Raw genomic sequence first — 21,340 nt, forward strand, 5'->3', positions numbered from 1 at the left:
TTTTTTCACAAGTTGCTACTTTTACGGGTGTAAAAAAAAAAAAAAAATCCAAAAAACTGGTTGAACGGTACTAAATCGGTGCGGTACCAGTTTTCATATTTTGAAAACCTATTAAATCGAATCAGACTGGTATATATATTTATAATTTCTTATATTATATTATATATATTATACATTAAATTATTAATTAATATAATATAAAATTTTAATTTTATTATTTAAGTCTATTAATCTTAGAATATAAAATTAATATAACATGAGATATAACATAAAATTAATCTTATAATTTTAAATATAACATAAAAATTTCATCTTAAATATAAATATTAATATGAACTTATTAATATAAACTTACTTTATGTATATAATTATATATTCATTTTGTAAATACATTTATACACATTTTATCATATATACTCATATAAAAAGTCTAGAGCTTATATTGACAATAGTTAAATTTAATACTATGTTAATATGTGTTAATTATTATAAAATAATGTACTTATACTATAATATAAGTAGACTAGTAGTTTAGAATATGTAAATATCATATAATTAGTAACATAGATAATCCATAAAATCAAAAAAATCGGACTAGAAGATTTTGGTCTATCTTCCCTATAAAAAATAATCAATGCATTCAGAATACTTGCGTATGGAGTAACAGTTGATTTCATGGATGAATACATATGGATTGAAGAAAACATTGTAGTGGAGAGCTTGAGAAAATTTGTAACCGTAGCCGTAAATGTTTTTTCTAATGAATATTTGAAATTTTCAAATGCCAATGTTATTGCTCGACTGCTCGCTATTGGTGATTAACATAGATTCTCAAGTGTGCTAGGTAGCATTAATTGCATGCATTGGAAGTGAAAAAATTGCTCGTATGCATGAAATTATATGCATTCCGATCAAAGTTGTGAACCAACTATTATATTAGAAGTGGTTGAATCTAATGATCTTTAAATATGTCATGTATTTTTTGGATTACCTGATTCTCATAATGATATCAATGGACTAGAGAAATCTTCTGTTTTCACTAAACTTGCCCAATGGTATGCTCCTCTATTGAGTTACTCAATTAATGACAATGACTATACTATGAGGTACTACCTTAATGATAATATTTATTTAAAGTGGTTAACATTTATGAAGAAAATCCTATCTCCACAAGGGAATAAGAAGAAATATTTTGTAGCAAAATAGGAATCAACAGGAAAGGATGTATAGCATGCATTCGGGTCCTTCAACAATGCTCTGCAATCATTCGTGGACTAGCTTGAATGTTCAAAATCAGTGATCTAAAAAGTATATTGAAAATATGTATAATTCTACATAACATGATCATCGAAGACGAGCATGATGATAATGGAGTTCCTGAATTTGAGTATGCAAAACTGAATTGTTGGAGTTCATTCAATGCCATCATGAAATTAGAGACATGGCTTATCATTAGAACCAATTAGACCTACTTGAGCATTAATGGAAATTATATTCCTAAAATTAGAAAATGAACATGCTATAATTTATATTGTTAGTTTGGACTCAATATTCCTATGTACGATTTCCATTTCTCTAAAAAAGTTATCAAAACAACATTTAGGCTAATACTTTCATATGAATATCTGTAATATATGTTTATCATATTTCTATTCAAAACCAAGTTTACCATATGTCCATCAAAAAAAATATTTTCCAAAGTCATTGACAAATTTAAAAAGTTGATTTATTACTAATTAACCAATGAAAGTCATTGGTGAATATTGTCAATGTTTATCATATTTCTATTCAAAACCAAGTTTACCATATGTCTATCAAAACAAATATTTTCCAAAGTCATTGACAAATTTAAAAAGTTGATTTATTACAAATTAGCCAAGGAAGGTCATTGGTGAATATTGTTAGAATCTTACAAAAGGAAAACCAACACTTCTTACAAAACAACTGTCACTGCCTCTCTATATTAAGTTTTGTCACAATTTTCATTTGACGTTGCTAGAAATATGTGCATTGTATTTCAGGTAAGCCAGTGACATCCATTAACAGGATCCGCTCCTCTCTTTCTAATTGCTTCCTCTCTGCTTTCTCCTTAGCTTTAAATTAGCAAATTCAAGTATGTCCGCTACTATAACGCCCTAGTCCCATAGGTCTGGGGAGTTAGCTATTATTACTTAATACCAATTCCAATATTACAATTGTAAAATCCAGAAAACTCCATAAAACATTAATTCATTTACTCAATCCAAATGTTCATATTCCTTCATAGTGACAACAAAGAAATTCTCAAAAAAAATAAATTAAAACTCTCCGAAGACTCGAAAATATCCTTAACTCAACTTATCAAAATAACAAGACATGATCAATTTACAAACTATGACTTTCATATAAGCACTTATACCCTCAAGAACTTATTCAGTTATTCCTCTACAATTGTCAAACCTCCATAATACTACCTACTCTTGCTAATCTCCAGCTAAACCATCAAAATCATCTGAAAAATATTATGGAGAAAAATGTGAATTATCAAAAACTCAGTAAGCAAAACACATATACTAGTATATAAACATGGGCATTTTCAAAAATATCGGTATGCAGAAATAAATCATTTCATTTTCAAAATACATATCCCATAAAAAAAACATGCTATCAAAACATCATAGCGATATTTCGTAAATTGTTCATATACAAGAAAACTATTCATATTCCAAAATCGATTACAGAGGGTACCTATCAGAACATTGTAGGCAAGAATCACTGGCAAGACTCTATTAACGTCTCTGCTTACCACCATCCCTACAGTTCCTAAGTGCTAGGAATCATCAAGTGGGAATCATAGACGAAATCATCAATATGTATTGCTCATATCTACACCAGTCATGTCGAAAACATTTTCTTTTTTCATATAAATTTCATGAGTAATGTAGAAATACATAACCAAAGTTATTTTTCAAATTTTATTTTCAAAACATATCATGCACATTTTCGAAATCAACCTTAATTCATTTTTTTTGACGCAAAAATTAGCATAGGGACTCTACTTACCTGGCTCTTTTAGCATTTTAAAAAAATTTTATCAACAAAGCCAAATAATTAGTAATTATCACCTATAAAATAGTCACGTAACTCCATAAATATTCAAAATTAACATCTTTTTCAATACCAAACCCCCAAACACTAAGTAACCTATTTTTCTAAAAATCTAAATTGCTCAAGACCTTAAAATATCAAAAATTCTCTAAACATCGATTTTCACTTAATATCTCATATTATTTAAACTCTAAACTATTTTGATAACTTAGAAAGCATGGTTGGCATTTATACCCATCTAAGACAAAGCTGTGAAACATCCTCACTTACCATGGACTTATAATAACCTTAATTCAAAGATAAAATTTAATTAAAAAAAAAACAATCCCAACCCAACAAAAATAACCAAGGTCTAATATAAATCCATAAGCAATTTTCTTTTAAAGAAAACCTATACTGCTTCAAAATCAAAGTCCACTTTTTAAAACAAGTTAATCACGAATAGCAGGTTTTTACTAGGATACCTAGGTGCAACGGAGACTCGCTGAGCAGAGTTGTGACGGAGCTAGGTAGATGCGGTTGTTATGCAAGCAAGATGAGCGGCTGAGCACTGATGAGAGAGAGAGAGAGAGAGAGAGAGAGAGATGAGAGTGAGAGACACATGAAAGAGATGGAGTAGGCCGAGAGAGTGAAATGGAGATGTTGCCTGTGGCTTACTGAGAGGGACACGGTAGACCTAAAACGGTGTGGAGTGCCCGTTGAAGCTTTCTATGTCGATGGTAACAACGTGGAGGGGGCTGGCGCCATGTGGTGGCTCCACACGAGATGAGCACTGGGCTGGTTGATGCTCTGTTTTGAGGGGCTAAAACATGGGACAAACGACTGGGTATTCTTTGAGAAGGGGGTGGTGGCATACTGGGTTAGGCTAATAGAGTCTTCACGGAGGAGGACTGGTCTTGGGCATGCGTTGGTTCGAGCAGATGGGCAGTGGCGTTGGTGGCTTCTGCCGTGTGTGGGAGACCTTGGCACGCTAGTTCTTCCTGAGTTGACGTGGGTCCACATTACTAGATGCCTTGCATGGAGCTTGACAGAGGCTACCTTAAGGTGGTGGTGGGGTGGAGGCATCGATTGGTGTTCTATGAAAAGGAAAACAAGCGGCAACTCAAACTAAGGTTGATGATGTTTAAAATATGCATCCATGAGTCTCAGTAACATGCATATATATTTATATATATATTTATAGCGACACCGAGAACCCTAACTGAAGATGTGCATGTGGAGGAAAAAGACGCGATATATGAAACCTTAGGTTTGAGAAGAAAACTAAGAATACAAAACAGAATGGAGGGATGGGCTTTAAAGACTTGAGAGTGTTTAATGATGCTCTTCTAGCAAAAAATGGTTGGAGGATTATGCAGAACACAGAATCTTTACTCCATAAGATCTTCAAAGCTCGATATTTTCCTAAAAAACACTTCTTAGATGCTGCATTGGGTTATAACCCCTCTTTTGTATGAAGAGGTATTTGGGGAACAAAGCACAAACTACAAGAGGGCTGTTAGTGGAGAATTGGCTCGGGAAAGGGGGTGAGGATTTGGACAGACTCTTGGGTTCCTAGCTTTACTAGTATTGCTGGGCAACATATCAATCCCTCTCATTATGGGAATGCAGAATTGATAGGGGATGAAAGTGCAACTGTTAATTCTTTATTTATTGCCAATCAGAGAGTGTGGGATGTGGGTAAAATTACTACACTCTTTAGACCAGAAGTAGCTCTTCACATTACAAAGATTGTGCTCAGCCAAGATAGAGAGGATCTAATCTGCTGGAAGAAGGAAGCAAATGGTATTTATACTGTCAAAAGTGCCTATAAACTGTTTAAAGATTTAAGTCCAGGTAGACAGAATGGGGAATCCTCAAATGCTGATTTATTAAGGAAAATGTGGAAAGCTATATGGAGCATGAAACTTCCTGTAAAGGTGAGGATCTTTGCTTGGAAAGCTGTCAAAGAAATCCTACCCACAAAGTCAAATCTAAAGAAAAAGAAGGTGTTAACAGAGGATGGTTGTGTTCTGTCATGCTGAAAATGAGGATACTTTTCATGCTCTTCGTTCCTGCCCAGCTATCAAATAGGTCTGGTCTCTCTATTTCCCATCAATGGTTCTTATGAAGGAACATGATATATTCCTGGATGTGGTTCTGAGGCTGCAACAGAATAAGAGACATGATATGCTTGATCTATTTTTCATAATATGTTGGACCTGCTGGTATAGAAGAAATATGAAGATGTTTGAGAATAAGGCAATGAGTATTGATGCTATTTTGGGAAATGCTTTGGCAATGCAGAAATCGTACAAAGAGCTCAAAAATAAACCTATTTCTATCATTAGAAATCAGTACAAATGGGAACTTCCACCTCCTGGTGTTTTCAAACTAAATGTAGATGGAGCCTTTTCTTCATCTGGTTCTGTAGCTGGTATAGGAGCTATTGTTAGAGACTCTAAAGGAGAAGTGATCATGTCTGCTGCAAAGAAAGAATGTTCTGCTATGATTGTTGTGGAAGTTGAGGCTTTAGCTATCATCCGAGGTTTGCAATTCTGTATCCATCTTGGGATTAGTAACCTGGTTATTGAAAGTGATTCTCAGTTGGTTGTCACTGAGTTCAATCAGCAAGGCCCTTCAAAGGCTACTTTTGGCAATGTCATTCGTGAGGCAAAGGATTTGATGTCTCGGTTCAGTATCTGTGATGTGCAACATACTTATAGAAACTGCAATGTAGCAGCTCATTTACTTGCCAAATATGGCTTAAGTGTTCAGAATGTTAGCTTATGGTGGGGTGCATACCCCGGTGTAATTTCTAATGTTCTTTGGTATGATTCTAATACCTTGTAAGCTTTATTGTTAATGAAGTATGTTTCCTATCAAAAAAAAAAAAGGTTTGAGAAGAAAACTGATGCCCAACTGTTTATTGAGTATAAATCCTTTAAATGAGCAGTTGCCAGGAATTAGTAGGAAAGAAAAAAATAAACTTGCATGGAGCTGCGCAAGAAGAGGAGTATGTAATGTGATCTTACGAGCTTGGACTTTTTCATAAAAACAAAGCCAAGAAAAAAAAAAATTGAATGCGGGCTTGGTTGTCCTGGGTGTTACAACTACCAACCTTAGCCTCTCATCCTTCTGCTGTATTTTATGCCCCTTCTTATCTAGATCATAATGCATCTTCTCCTCCTTAAGATAGAAAAACTCTTTCTCTTGAGCACATGACTCCTTAAGAAAATTAAATTTCACCCTGAAAAGCTTGACAATGTCCTCAATTGGTCTAGTTGGGGTCTTCCATGTTGTTTTCTCAGTTTTCCTTTCCATTAATCTCTCCAATTTAAATACATCATTGTCAACAACATGTTCCTCCTTGGCATCATTTACTGAATCTAGAGAAACAGAGGTACACGTTGGGGCAACTGAGGTATGAGTTAGGGTCGGCGATATTGTGGATCTTTGCTTTGGACCATCCTTTGAGCAACACTGAATCTATTTTGGTTGGTCCTTCAAGAGGTATCAATAATGCTTGAATGGAAAGTGACTTTTATCCATTGATTACTATATAATCTTTGCTTTGTCAAACTTGCAGAACACAAAAAATAATAATACTAATAATAATTAACGAAGTGGGACCAAGAATTAAATAAAACAATATGTATAAGAGCTTAAAAGTAGTGGTTGGATATATCTTGTCCTGCTAGGTCTTACCACTTTGATTTAATTCTTCAACTTGGCCTAGTTTTGCACAGACTTTATTGGTACTTCACTTATACTGATTAGAGTATAAACTAATTTTCTCTTAAAGTTGGGTGTGTTTTCTTTTATCAATCTCTTGGATCACATCTAAGCTAGTATTTAACAATGCCGAGAAAAGTAGTTTGTCTTCTTCTTAGGTGAAGTTTGCACTTTTTATTCTTCTTGTGGAAAAAACCTATACTTTGGGTGGAAGTAGAGAGTCTTCGATCACTATTGGACTATGTTGAGTTTAACTCAATTAAGTGTGGTTAGTGTTAGGGTCTTTATTAAGAAGATTCGTGAATAACATATGTCCATGCTTTTGTGAGTCCATTTTTGATAAATTGTAGACAATGAATAATGTGTAGATATGTTATAAACTCAAAAGCAATGGCGGCAACATTTTGCAAACTAGCTTAGGAAAGGAATTGTGACATATAGGAAGTGGCAATGTCCTCAATGGCATCAATAATCAGTTTCTACTATTCATTAACCATCTGGGTTTCCCTACTATGGAATATCTGTTAATTTTTCTTTGTTCTCAATTAACATTGCCATCATCACAACCAAAGAGAATACAGAAGCAAAGCCAATCAACAAATTTAATCAGCAAAAAATATATCACAACACAAAAAAAAAAAAAAAAAAAAAACCCAACCAACAAAGAAAAATAACATGCTTAGTGGATAAATTTTCCTTCACAAGGAGCTACAAATAAGGTCATAACATGTTTTTAGCAATTAGTAAAACCAAGTATAACAGCTGCTGATTTCAATTTTTTAAGTAAACACATAATAGGTTATGTTACTTAACAATCGGGGCCAAAAATTTTAATCAAGATTTCATGATGTTATGCATAGATATATCATAGCACAACAGGAAAGCCAACCAACAAATCTAGCCAACAAAGAAAAAAAAAACATGCTTAGTAGATAAAATTTGACAAGTACTTGTCAAGTTTGACTTGGTAATTTTAATCCAATTATCTATTTTCCACCAGATTTGCGATAGAGTATGCCTAGGGATTACCATTTTACACTTGTTCTAAAATCATTTAATCCCATGCCTAATAGTAGAAACATGAAATACTAATTCTTCTTCTTTTATGTCTATAATTTGATGTAGGGACCACAATACAACATGGAACAAATTGCATACATCAAACGTAAGGAAAAACATTGAAATATTAAAATTTTCCATCTTTGGTAGCACAACTAGATACAACTCAAAGCCATTTTACCTTGTTTTTCATACACTTTAGAGTATAATAAAAAAGAATCATTTCTCTTGGTAGCTAATCCTAGAGGCAATCGAACTGGAAAAATAATATATCAATGAGAGGAAACTAATAAGATATACATAATCACACTCATCTTCAACTGTTGCAATTATCTTCATACACAGAAGTTATCATCTAAAAAAACTTATAAGTAAAAGTTATCATCTACTAATTAATTCTTATTTCATTAATTTACTTTTGAAAATGAGGTGCACCTAACTAAGAAAAATAAATAAAATCTTATGTGTTCCAAGAATTGAAAAAGAAGATATGCTCACCCTATCCAAAGTTTAGAATAAGACAACCCTTCAAATACACATTATATACCTGTCAAACTAGTTTTATTTACATATTACTTAGAGTTTTAAGATCTGTCAACTTGGTGAACAAAAATACTAAGATAGTTCAAAGTTTCATTTGCTTATATTCCACAAACTTACTTTTACCTATAATTCTTTTTTTTTTTTTTTAAAAATGATGCAATCAAAATAAATGAAAAGTTGAAGGAATAGAAAAACTAGAAGGTAACTTTTTTGGGGATAGGTAAATAGGGGATAAGCACATAACAACAAAGTATTATAAATATTTTCCCATGGGGCTCAGTCTGGTTTTTTTTTTTTTTTTTCAAGCGCATGAAAGTAAATGTGATTTGTTTGGGAAACAGGGACCACTAAGATTTGTTATTTGGATTGTTTTGTCCCCTAAACAGGGATCACTCATCTCTTACTCGATTTATACTGGTCTCCCCAACTCACATTTATAACTCAAAAATCTCAAGCCTTCTATCTATGGTTTTGATGAGTGTGAAACCTCACTTTATTCCTTTTAAGACAACTATCAATTATCTTTTGCATTTAAAATTTTTGAGAGGGAAGAAAGGAGGCAAAAACAGCTGGATTATGAAATTCCGTCTTTTTATTTCACAACGGAGAAAACTTTTGACTTTGATGTGGGTAGTGAGGTACCCCACATTTTCTTTTCCTTTGTTCTTTGCATTATCAATGTGCAAAAACCCTTAATGCTCCATGTGCGTGGAATTTCCTATGACATTTTAGCTATTTTCTAGAATTTTTAGTGGACTATGTTTAGTTTGAATGTATAGAAAATATATTTAATTTGGCGTATACAAACAAAAATAATAATAATAATAATAACAATTTTAGTTAAGCTAGTCTAGTTTTATTACTATAAAAACTTTTAATGTTAACATTGTATTATTGTATTGGTTATACTTCAAGTTCTTATATTTGAGTTTTGGTTTGGGTTATTACTATGTCACTAAGACTAATGCACCATTATTATCATGGACGACTTGAGAGTTGAATGTTAACATTTTTGCAGAAGTTGAAGTCAACATTAGATTTCCATTGAAATCTAAATTGGGAAAGTCTAATAATATACTACAAGCTACAGTTACTTTGGGATTTATTTAAATTGATTTTTTACAGGATTGCATGGTTTAATAATACTCCTCTATACATTAGATATTTCGACTACTCTTAGATGTATTAATTTGGTTCTAGTTTTATTGTTGACATTCTAAACCTTATGAGTTTTATTGTTGACATTAGGATAACACTACAAAAACCCATAATTTTTTTTAATTTTTATTTGAATCTAATTGCATCTTCTTAGATAATTTGAATGCTGAACTTGCAATGGATTCTAAGATGGAACATGCAAAAAATGAGTATGACCAAGTAGGTCATGCTGAGTATGAGGGTAATGAGTTGGTACATGTAGATAATGAGTGTGATGAAACCATTGGAGAACCTAAGATTGGAATGATATTTTCATCAGTATAAGAAGTTTGGTCTTACTATATAAAGTATAATAAGCATAAGGGGTTTAGGGTCTGTAAAAGAAATTCTAAATGGGGAGAAGATAAGAATGTCAAATAGTTTACTTTAGTATTTGCATGACAAGGCAAATCAAAGAGGAAGACTGCCAATGTTCTCAAGGCAAGACAAACGGAGAAGATAGAGTGTATGACTAGGATTAATGCGATATTGAATGGTGAAGATAGATATATCATGTCTAAAGTAAACTTGAATCACAAATATGTTTGTAGTTCGGGAAAAACAATATATTTCAAATTCTTTAAAAGCTTGATACTCGTGTAGCTATGAAACTAGAAATAAATGACAAGGCATGAATACAAATGTCCAAAAATTTCAAGATTATGGTTGTTGAAGCGGGGAGTTACAAGAATGTGCCATTTGAGGAGAATGAGTATCGAAACTACATTGACAAAGCATGTCAACTTTGCCTCGAGGTTGAAGGTGCTAAAGCTCTATGTAACTATTTTCGAGATATGCAAAATAATAATAATAATAATAATAATCTGGATTTCTACTATCAGATAGACGTGGACCACGAGTTACAATTAAAAAATATGTTTTGAGAAAACGCCCGAAGTAGAGCTGCATATGAATCATTCGGGGATGTGATTAAATTTGATACAACATTTCTGACTAATGTGTATAAGATGCCTTTTGCATTGTTTGTAGGGGTGAACCACTATGGCCAGTCAATCTTATTCGGGTGCGGATTGATATCTAATGAGGACGCACATACATTTGAGTGGTTGTTTGTTTGAGTTACGATTGAAGTGTATGAATGACCAATCGCCAAATGCAATCATCACAAATGAAGACAAGGTGATGCAAATTACAATTTCGAGGGTGTTTCCAAAGTCTAGGCATCATTTTTGCTTATGGCATATAATGAAAAATCTTTTTGAGAAGTTTCGATCACATTCTCAATATGAGGAGATCAAGAGTATTCTATAGAAGTGCGTGCATGACTCTTTAAGTAAGCATGAATTCGAAGAACATTGGTACGATTTATTCAATACCTATGGTCTACATGAAAATGCATAGTTGGGATCACTATATAGTGACTGAAGTTTTTTGGTATTGACCTACGTTAGAGATACATTTTGAGTAGGAATGTCAACTACACAATGGAGTGAAAGTATGGATGCCTTTTTTATGACTACATTAACTCTAGGACAACTCTGAAATAACTTGTTGATCAATATGATTCAGCCCTTAAGAGGAAGGTAGAGAATGAAGAAATTGCTAACTTTAATTTATTTAATATTGAGATTCCTTGAATCAATCGCTATCCTCTTAAGAAGCAGTTTCAAACTACATACATAATTGCTAAATTCAAAGAAGTATAAGAGGAATTGCGAGGATTTCTATATCTGACTACCTCATTATTGAGATGTGAGGGTGGTAGATATATGTTTGTAGTTGTCGATGAGGTTCAAGCACATAATAACTTATTAAAATGTGCAAACTATACTGTCAAGGTTGATGAAGATCCCCTTGATGTTAAATAATTGCAAGTTATTTGAGTTTATGGGCTTATTATGCAAGTACGCTCTTTGTATCTTGACTCAGCTAGGTAAGCATACAATGCCATCAAAATACATCTTGGATCGGTGAAGGAAGGATGTAAGGAAACAATACACATTCGTCAAAAGTAGTTGTGACACGAGTGGAAACCACGATACCCAAAGGTACGATAGGAGCCAAAATTACTTTTATGAACTGTGTTTCAATGTTTCAAAGGCTAAAAGCAGCTGTGTGAAATTGATTAGCTAGCTAGAGCAGTTGAAGGTAGAGTACCCTGGGAAAGCTGATCATGATACTAGCAACATAGTTGATCCAACTACTTCCATGGAGGGAACAACAAGTCGAGTTCTTATTTTGTTGGTAGTTTAGAGTAAGGGAAGACCACCGACTAGGAGATAAGTGCACTCCATTGAGAAGAATATTAAAAACAAAGCATGAAAATATGATTGCACAACATCAAAGTTGAGGTTCCTTTTTAATAATGTTGTACACTACATTTGACTAACAAAATTATATTTCTTCCAATGCATAGTGGAGTAGTCACTTACCAAATGAATGTAATGCGAGCGGCACATAGAATGAGGCTTCTCAAGTTTGGACACATGCACCAGTTTTTTTTTTTTTTTTTTCAACTCCTTCAACTACTATGGATTATTTTGGTGATGGATGGACTGCTCCTCCCTCACAGGTAATTCAAACTACATTATGGTATAACATATTTTTAGTGCATTGGTTCTTAACATATTTTTTTATACCTCTCACAATACACATTTGATCAAGAATACATTACGGATTATTTAGATATTGGACGGATTACTTCCTCCTCACAGGTAATCAAACTACATTATGATATAACATATTTTTAGTGCGTTGCCATTTTTAACATTTTTTTATGCCCCCTCCCTCCCATAGTACACACCTAATTAGGTAGTATAGAAGTGAAATATGGACAATAATATGCTATTCTTTTTAGAATATACTAGTAACTTTTTGTTCATTTAGGCACAAAAGCAAGGGTTGCATCTCTTGGACTAGAATGATAATCCGAGACATTATTTCTAAATAATGTAGTTTTGGTAGAGATGACTATTTTTTGATTGAGTATTATTGGTGGAGATGACTATTTATGGGTGAAGTATAATTTGTGGAGATGACTATTTCATTGGTGGAGATAACTATTTTTTCGGTGAAGTATCATTTGTGAAGATGACATTTTTTTGTGGAGACGACTGATTTTGGCATATCTTGTCTCCATAAACATGTGGCTATTACAAATTCCAGATGCTGTTATTTTTGAGTTTTTCAACGATTTATTGTTAAAGTTTGATATATATCTCTCTCTCCCCCTCTCTCTCTTGGTAATGATATCTTATGTGTAGGAGCGGACCTACGTAATGTCTAAGGGGGGCCATGGACCCCTCAAAATTTTTAAAAAATTTAAAATATGCATTATATTTTATTTATAATTTTATAAATATAGTAAATGGCCCCCTAAAAAAATGTACACTCCCCATATGTAAAATTTTCTAAAATTTCAATATATTTAGAAATGTCTTTCTTCAATTTTTTTCTTATAGTATCGAAATTTTGTATAATTTCTATATATTATTTATTATCAAGGATTTGGTCTCACCAAAATTAAATTAAAACTAAGTTTAGGAAAAATAATAAACTTATTTGTATGAATTTCTAATTTTTTTGGATATACAATATTAGGCTTCTTAATATGAAATCTAAAGTGAAAATACAAAAAAAATCATTTAAAATTGATAATTTACATGAAATATAGTTGAGATTTTATCCTCTAAACTTCATTGAGAAAAAAAAATTAATTAAAATCTCAATTATAACATTATATGCTTGATGTGAAATGAAAATATTTAGATTTTGCATGAAACTTGATAAACTAGCATACAAACTAGAATTAAAGATGATATTTTAAAAGACTACTAGATAGTTTCTATAAAGAAAATAAATTCTAAATATTTTATTATAAAAATAATAATGAATTAATATTATTCCTTAAAACATTATTGTCAGAAATTTGAAACATATATTAAGTTGTGTTTTTTAAAATTTAATTATATATATATGTTGCAAATTAATCTCAATATTATATATAGTTATATTTTATAATTTTTTAGCTTCTTTTTATTTTATATAAACATATCACATAATGGAAAAGTTGGCCCCCTCATAAAAGTTCCTGGTTTCGCCACTGCTTATGTGTAATATTTGCACATAAGATGAGTATAATAATTAACATATTTTGTTTTAGTTTGTGTACAGAGAGGATGAATTTTAATACAATGTGATGTATTTCTTGTCCTCATTAAATCAGGTATTTGAGACACAACACTCTCATGCTTTACACCTCCTACGTACTCATTTAAATGTATAAAATTCATCAATTTGATGTTCTTAAAAATGGATGCATCTTCTATGCATGGCTCTATCTTTTAAAAGATCTATTAATTTAAACGTTCTTGTCAAAATATGATCCTCTCTTAGGAGATTCCACAGCTCAAAAATGAACATGTGAACACACTTGCATGTTGACAATGGTGGGGAGTTGTGACAATAAATTATAGTCATTGATTAGTTCTAATTGTGCCCTATTTAGTGGCTTTAATTTTTGGCAGGAGTAGTTGGTTTTCGAATAGATGCTTTTTTTTTCGTCCTTGTTCTTCATTCTTTGTTTTTTTCCTGAATGTTGACATACATGCCATGTCAGTTGTGTGCACATTCAAGACTTGCAAGAACTGAAGGATCATCTCTATTGTCTTTAGTTGTGCATAAATATTTGAGTCCTCAAGCTTTAAAGGATCATTTTTTTAGTTTGGCGAATAAGGATTGTACTCCTTTGAATGTGAAGAATCCTACAAACCGGAACCTAAAAGCACTGACTGCGAAATGTTTTATTGTGTATTTTGCATTTGTTTTCTTAGTTGAAAAAATAAAAACTTGTTTATGCAGCACCTGGAATAGAGGGCATAATAGAAAGAGTGACATGCTTAATGACTAAAATTAAAAATCATAAAGCTCTATGTAAAATACAAACAACTTCGTATAGGATCATAAACAAAGTACCCATGACATTAAAATTACATCTTGCTCACATTGTTTTCTTAGAATTTCCTAAAATAAAATCTTAAACAAAGTACCCACAACATTGAAATTATTATAACTAAACTGACACTCTTAAGTTTTCTTTTGTGCCTCTCAGCATTTATTTCTAGTCCATGTCGAGTTGTTTCAATATTCATTGCTAGATATATTTTTTAAAATTCGGTTTTTAATCGATTGATTCTCTTCTCGCCATATAGTTGTATTTTCGAGTTATACCAACCAAAAAAATGCAAGAATGCCTAGTCTACAAAATCGAACAACACATTAGCAAAACAAGATTACCAATCACTTTTTAGCAATCACAAGTATCAATAAATAACATATTTCAAAGTTTTGGCAATCGAAAAATTACCACTAAGCTTTAAGCAGAAGAAAATTTTAAATATTATTTTTCTCGCATAACCAAAAAGTGAAAGTAATTTAATAACCATGTTACACTATAAATCCAGCACATAAATAGACTTTGTGATCGAGCTAGCTTTGAAAATGGGGTGGTAACAAACCATATACATACGTAAGCTAAAAATTTAACGGGGTGTTTTCATGATTAATGGAGTATTCATTCAATAATCAATCACATATATACTTCGAAGTTTTTGTCCCTTCCACTATTATTCTAAATTTATTAGCTATTTTCAATCATTTCATGCATGACTTTTGAACCAAAGTACGTCACACATGATCAATATAGTCTGGTTGCTGACAAAGGCCCATAAAAATTTTATTGACATTAATGACAGAGGCCCATAAAAATAAAGTGCTAAAAAGAATCGTGTTATGCCCTTCCTCCACTTTCTCTTGACTATGGCTCTTCCTCCACTCTGTTTAACTCGTGTTATGACTTTAAGAACCAATCTCAATTATTATTTTTTAAATTGTTATGTAAAATATATTAAACAATATACTATGAAACCAAGTTTTCCTAAATTAAACTATTTTTCTTCACTTGGAATACATTCTATAATTTCCTAAATGCCAAGTTGCCAATGGCCCAAGTTGCACACTTTCCTAAACTTTAATCCAATTTTGGAAAACTAAACTGTTTTTTCCCTTCATTTTTATATACATTCTATAATTTTATAAACTACTATAATCCTAAGGTCATTTCAGTAGACAATTTCATAAACACTTTGAAGCAAAGGCCATTTCATTTGGATTTTCTAGGCTTGATTTAGCTATCATATTGAGTAGGAGACATATCTTAGCAAATAGAAATCCATAGAGTAATTCGAGAGACAATCATGCAAGAAAAATTAAAATAGAGAAGAGATTTGATAAAGTGTTAAAAATGCATAATTAAGATGCTTAAGTAAATAATTTATTTCATCAAAAAAGAGTTGAACACTTAATTATGCATCACATTTTAAGTACTGGGGGCTAAAATTAATTGCTAACAATATTTTGCACATAAACATATAGGAAATTGCAGCTAGTAGCACCAAGTGCCATTTGACACTGTACTACCCTTAAAATAATAAACATTTACCCTCACATGTACAGGGCAATTTTGGAAGAGAAGAAAAACTCAACACACAAGCACACAAAAAAAAAAAAAAAAAAGAGATCATTGCGTTGAAGTGGGACGTGGGCAACGTAGGTGCTCTGGGACATGAACCAAGTGGGGAACAAATTCCTACTCTTGGAGCAAAAGAGAGCATTGCATTGAAGTGGGATGTGGGCAGCAACAGAGGGGATCATGCACGAGATACGACACGAATCAAGGGAGTTGGGTAGAGCTTGGTTTTATTTTTAGAAAAGGATTTAAGCTAAATAACGAAAGAAATGAGTGCTCAAGGAATCAGGGTGTCGAGGTGTAAAATTATAAAAGGAAGCCGATGCTGGAACTTGTTCTAGCCTGTCAGTTTTCATTTCCATTTTATCTTCCATTATTTTTCCTTCACTTGTCAAACATCAATTTTGCTTTTAGGTTTTACTTCTTATTAGGGTATTTTGCTAATGTAGAGATGATATGCTAGACTTTTAACTTGGAATTTAAGAAGTAACCCATGAGTCCATGACTGCTTTGGGTTTGATTTTTTCAGTTTGATGGAATTTTGATGATTAATTTGTTGGATTGTATTTCATTTTTACCTATAGAAAGGGTTGAAGTTCTCTATTCTTGACCTTGATCAGTTGTAGAAGTAAAGACATAATTGATACTTGAATTATTAACAAGACTCTGATGGTTTTCTTTCACTATGCATAATTGTTATACAATCTATCAAGTAACTTTATTAGGTTAAAAATTGTGGTTTGTTGTTATATTATCCGACCATGGTTTCTTGGAATGAGAAAATGGTTGACAGAAGATGAAATTAGAAGCAAATCCATCATCAAATTAGAATTGAGCGAAAATTGTATCCGAAGTGTTTGTTTTATTGTTTCTCACAAGTTTGATTAAATTTCTACATATTTTCTCTAAGTTTCTTGATTTTGGTAATTTTAGAAACATAGACTCGCCTTTATTTTTAGTTTTTGTTTGTGCTTAAACTTCCAAAATAGGCAATACCTTTACTCTTAATCCAGTCCACGTTCGCTTAGTAACTAGCCTTCATTTTGGGTTGAAACATTTAGTGGCCAATATCTGAAGTTTATTTCATATGTTTTTTGTTCATTTAAGGCTTTCTTTTCTTTTCGTAATATTTCATATTATAATTGAGATGTTAATACTTGATTAATTTCCTTTGTACCTATGAAATCAATTTTGAGATTTACCCTTACATTACTTTGACAGTTTCTGTGCTTGGAAGTCGAAAGATCAAGATTACATGATAGATACAAGTAACAACCAAGGTTTTTATGGGAGGGAACCCAGACCACAACGTAAATGGAGATCTGCACCATGGTAACAACCAGTGACGACGATAGGCTCAGTGGTGAGCTGGTTGGCCTTAGGCTTTGGGGAGTCCAACAAAGAAGAGGAGGTAGATCTCTTAGGATTTCAAATTTGGTAGTGGATGTTGGATATGGAAATGGAGGTCCTAAGGTAATCAAATGAGATGGACAGGAGGGATGGAGGCGAGTGGCGGTGGTGGCTCAATGGTGAAAGAAATGGGCATCAGGCCTTAGGTAATTGAACAGATCTGAAATGACAAATGGTATTAGGGAGATGATGGATGGAGTGATAGTGGTGATGGTGGCTCAATGGTGAGGAGCTTGGGTTTCAGGCCTTGGAATGGAAGGACGGTGGCTTAATGGTGAGGTTACAACCATGAATTCGAGGGATTGAGGCAATGGTGAAAACAATGGTTTAGTGGTGATGCTCCAGGCCTTGGGGAGCCGACAATGGTCTTATGGTTTGATTTGGGAGAGGGTGGAAGGGAGGGAGGGATGGATGGAGGGAACGAGAAGGATGAAGGAGACACTTAGGGTAGTGAGATGATTTCAAATATTAACTACTTTTCACTACTTTTTATTACTATTCACTATTATTTAATATTTTTTTACTACTATTTACTGATCATTTGAGATTACGTCACTACCCAAACGTAGCCTTAATATGTGGCTATAGACTTTTCCTATTTTTTTTACATGCATCTGTACATAAAATCAAATTTGAATATAACTCCTCATTTGTTTATTAAATTAATCGAGTTTGAATTAGGAGTAACAAAATGTGACATGACATGATACAATCGGATTTAGGTTTAGCTTTAACGGGTTTAGGTCAAAACGAGTTGATATGTTAAAATATGATTGCTTAACGAGTTATAACGGGTTAACCCATTAAAAAAGTTAAATTTATATTTTTACTCTTATACCTAAAAACTAAAAACTTACTCCCGCCGCACTCTAACTTAGACTCCTTCATAATTTCATATTCATCTTTAGATATATTTTTGTTTATTTTTACAGATGAGATAAGTTGAGATTAAAGTTGAAAGTTAAATAAAATATTGTTAGAATATATTTTTTTAATATCATTTTTATTTTAAAATTTGAAAAAATTGAATTGTTTATTTTATTTTGTATGAAAATTTGAAAAAATTGTAATAATAAGATGTGATGAATTAAGATAGTTTGTGAAAACAAATCAGGTTGCTCTCTTAATTCTCAGTATTCTCAATGGAGTCAATTCTCACAAGTCATGACTGCTTCCCACACTTATTATGGATTATAATTTTGGTGTTTTTAATATTTAGATTGTAATTTTAGACTTACATAGTTAGTTTTATATTTTTGAGCGATATTGTAATTTTAAATTTTATGTAAAATTATGTTGATCAACTGATCAAGTCAAATAAATTATTTGAGTTAATTCAATTCATTTACATAAATTAAAATATTTTTTCGATATATTTTTAATTAATTCATAATAAATTAAAATGGATTATATCGTGTCGTGTCAATATGTTATTTTAATTTATCTATTAAAATTTAAAAATCTGACCTGTTTAACTCATGGTGTTCGAGTTGACCATATAATGTGTGTTATACACAACTTGTTACTAATCCTTTACACGATTTGCCACCTTAACTTTGAATCGAAAATATGAGAAGAGCACCTATTTGAAACGGGAGATCCATTACAATGAGCTTATCAGAGGCCAATAAGGAGATGACATGTTAGCAATGTTTTTAAAATCGTACCGTACCGGCCGGTATATTCCGTACCGGCCACCGGACCGGTACAGAAATTCTGTAATTTCGTACTGGTTCAAATACCGGCCGTACCGGCCGAGATTTCGGCCTGTACCGGCCTATGTACCGGCCCGTACCGGCCGGTATTTCGGTTTCGTTTTTTTTTTTTTTTTTCATTTTTTCAAACTACAAATTTATTTTTTTACCCCCAATTTAGACTAAACTATTTATAATTTATATAGATATATGTATTTATGTATAATTTATTTATATATAAATTATTCTTTTGAAATATAATTAATATATATATATATTTATATATATAATTTATTTATATATCGACTATCCCGAAACGGTACACGAAACGGTACCGGTACCGAAATATTTCGTTCCAGTGTCTTGACCGGTACGGCATCCAGTACGGTATTCAAAACATTGCATGTTAGTGTGATTCATGTATCTATTTGAATCGTATCACACCATAGCAGAAGTCAATACAAAACGGAAAGCCCACCCCAAACGTAGAGCTCAAGAACGAATCTCTTCGCCCTCTTCTTCATCGAGTAGAAGGGAAAGTCTCAGATCGGCGCAAGCCACTGAATCCTTCTTCATCAACTAGAAGGGAAGTCCTAGACTGGTGCAACTCACTGAATCTGCAAATTACAGATCTCCGGCATTATTGAACAAAACTTGTTCCCAAATCATATATAACATGTTCACGCAAATGGTCAACTATTTTGTTGAGAATTTGGACATCCCAAATTCATCCCCTAGGATCTACCATTTGCAGGAATAATAAGAAAAATAGAGAAATAATAACAACACAAGAAATTTACGTGAAAATTTCAAAATAGGAGAAAAACCACAAGACCCAGAGAAGAAAATTCACTATGTAAAAATTGTTACAATCACACAATTTTTCTCCTCACCACACCTACAAAGTTACCTCACTAGTAAAACTTTAATTTTACATCTCTTCCCTTTTTATAAAAAGTTAATAGAGGAATTTAACTAAAGTCAAAAGTTATTAGATAAGCTTTCAACTGGTATAAGCCTCTTATTTATAGCCTTAGGATTTGTCCCTCATTTACTTATCCACCGGTGTGGGACTAAAAATGAGCACAATTGTCAACAATTTCCACCTTGCGACTTTGACTGATTCCACAGCCAAGCTCCACTTCAATGAAAATTTTTATAGCTTCCGTTATCATGCTTCATCATAAAAGTATACCCACTTAGAATAAACCAATTACAAGGATTTCACTTCGGCCTATGTCGAAAAACAATTTTGCTGAAAAATTATGGTGTAACTTCCACGTTTGACTTTCCTGAAAGTTCATCAGCTATCGACATGAATTTCCACTACACACCTTGCATCAATGCCAAACCAATGCCTGTTTGAAAACTTGTGGACCCGCTAATATTAACACATCCTCTATCATGACAATTTTGAAAATTAGCGACATGCCATGAGGATGTATGTCTCTTTTTAAAGATCAAAATCGTACATAAAAGACACAACATTAGCATCAATACCAGTATCTCCATTTACTGACTTGAAGCCATTTGCCGAACCTGCTCCAGCTCTTGGACAATTTTTCTTGACGTACCTAGATTGTCCACACTCCTAGCAGACTACTTTCTTCTTCATAGAATTTTTCATCTTCTCATTTCAAGCTGCTATCATTACTAAGTTTTCAAGTAGAACATTACTTCCATTACTTAGTCTTCTTTCTTCAGAAAAGATTTTACTAGTAACTTCTAAAAAAATTATTTTCTCATTCCCATGTATCAAAATATGTTTCATGTGCTCATAAGAAGGTGGAAGAGACCAGATGAGTCTCAAAGCTTGATCCTCATCATCAATTTTAACTCTAATAGCTTCTAACTCAGCGACAATGCCATTGAGAATGCTTAAATGATCTGAAATAGTTGTATCTTCACTCATCCGTAGTGTATAAAACTGCTCATTCAGGTACACACGATTTGAGACGCCATTCGTTTGATACAAGTTTTTCCTAGATTTCCTTTGCTGTAGATATTCCATGCATATTTGCAAGAACATTTTTGGCCAAGTACAGACGTATTGCACTTGCTGTTCTCAAATTCAGATCCTCCCAATCTTCATTGCTCATTTTAGATCTGCTCATTTCACCAATCACACTAGTACCAGTGTTGACTTCAG

The 21,340-nt window shown here is 32.6% G+C and overlaps 1 protein-coding gene across 1 annotated transcript; it reads left to right on the forward strand.

The window, feature by feature from the left end:
• Positions 1-5,184: 5,184 nt before the first annotated feature.
• On the forward strand, positions 5,185-5,919 carry LOC122312694. The gene has a single exon (XM_043127357.1). The coding sequence runs from the start codon at positions 5,185-5,187 to the stop codon at positions 5,917-5,919; it is 735 nt and encodes a 244-aa protein (XP_042983291.1).
• Positions 5,920-21,340: the final 15,421 nt, after the last annotated feature.

This window comes from Carya illinoinensis, chromosome 6, assembly GCF_018687715.1.
Source record: "Carya illinoinensis cultivar Pawnee chromosome 6, C.illinoinensisPawnee_v1, whole genome shotgun sequence".
Classification (NCBI taxonomy): domain Eukaryota; kingdom Viridiplantae; phylum Streptophyta; class Magnoliopsida; order Fagales; family Juglandaceae; genus Carya; species Carya illinoinensis.

Bases quoted from the DNA above. Each gene is read 5' to 3' on its own strand.
- LOC122312694 (XM_043127357.1), top strand. From the start codon at position 5,185: ATGGTTCTTATGAAGGAACATGATATATTCCTGGATGTGGTTCTGAGG.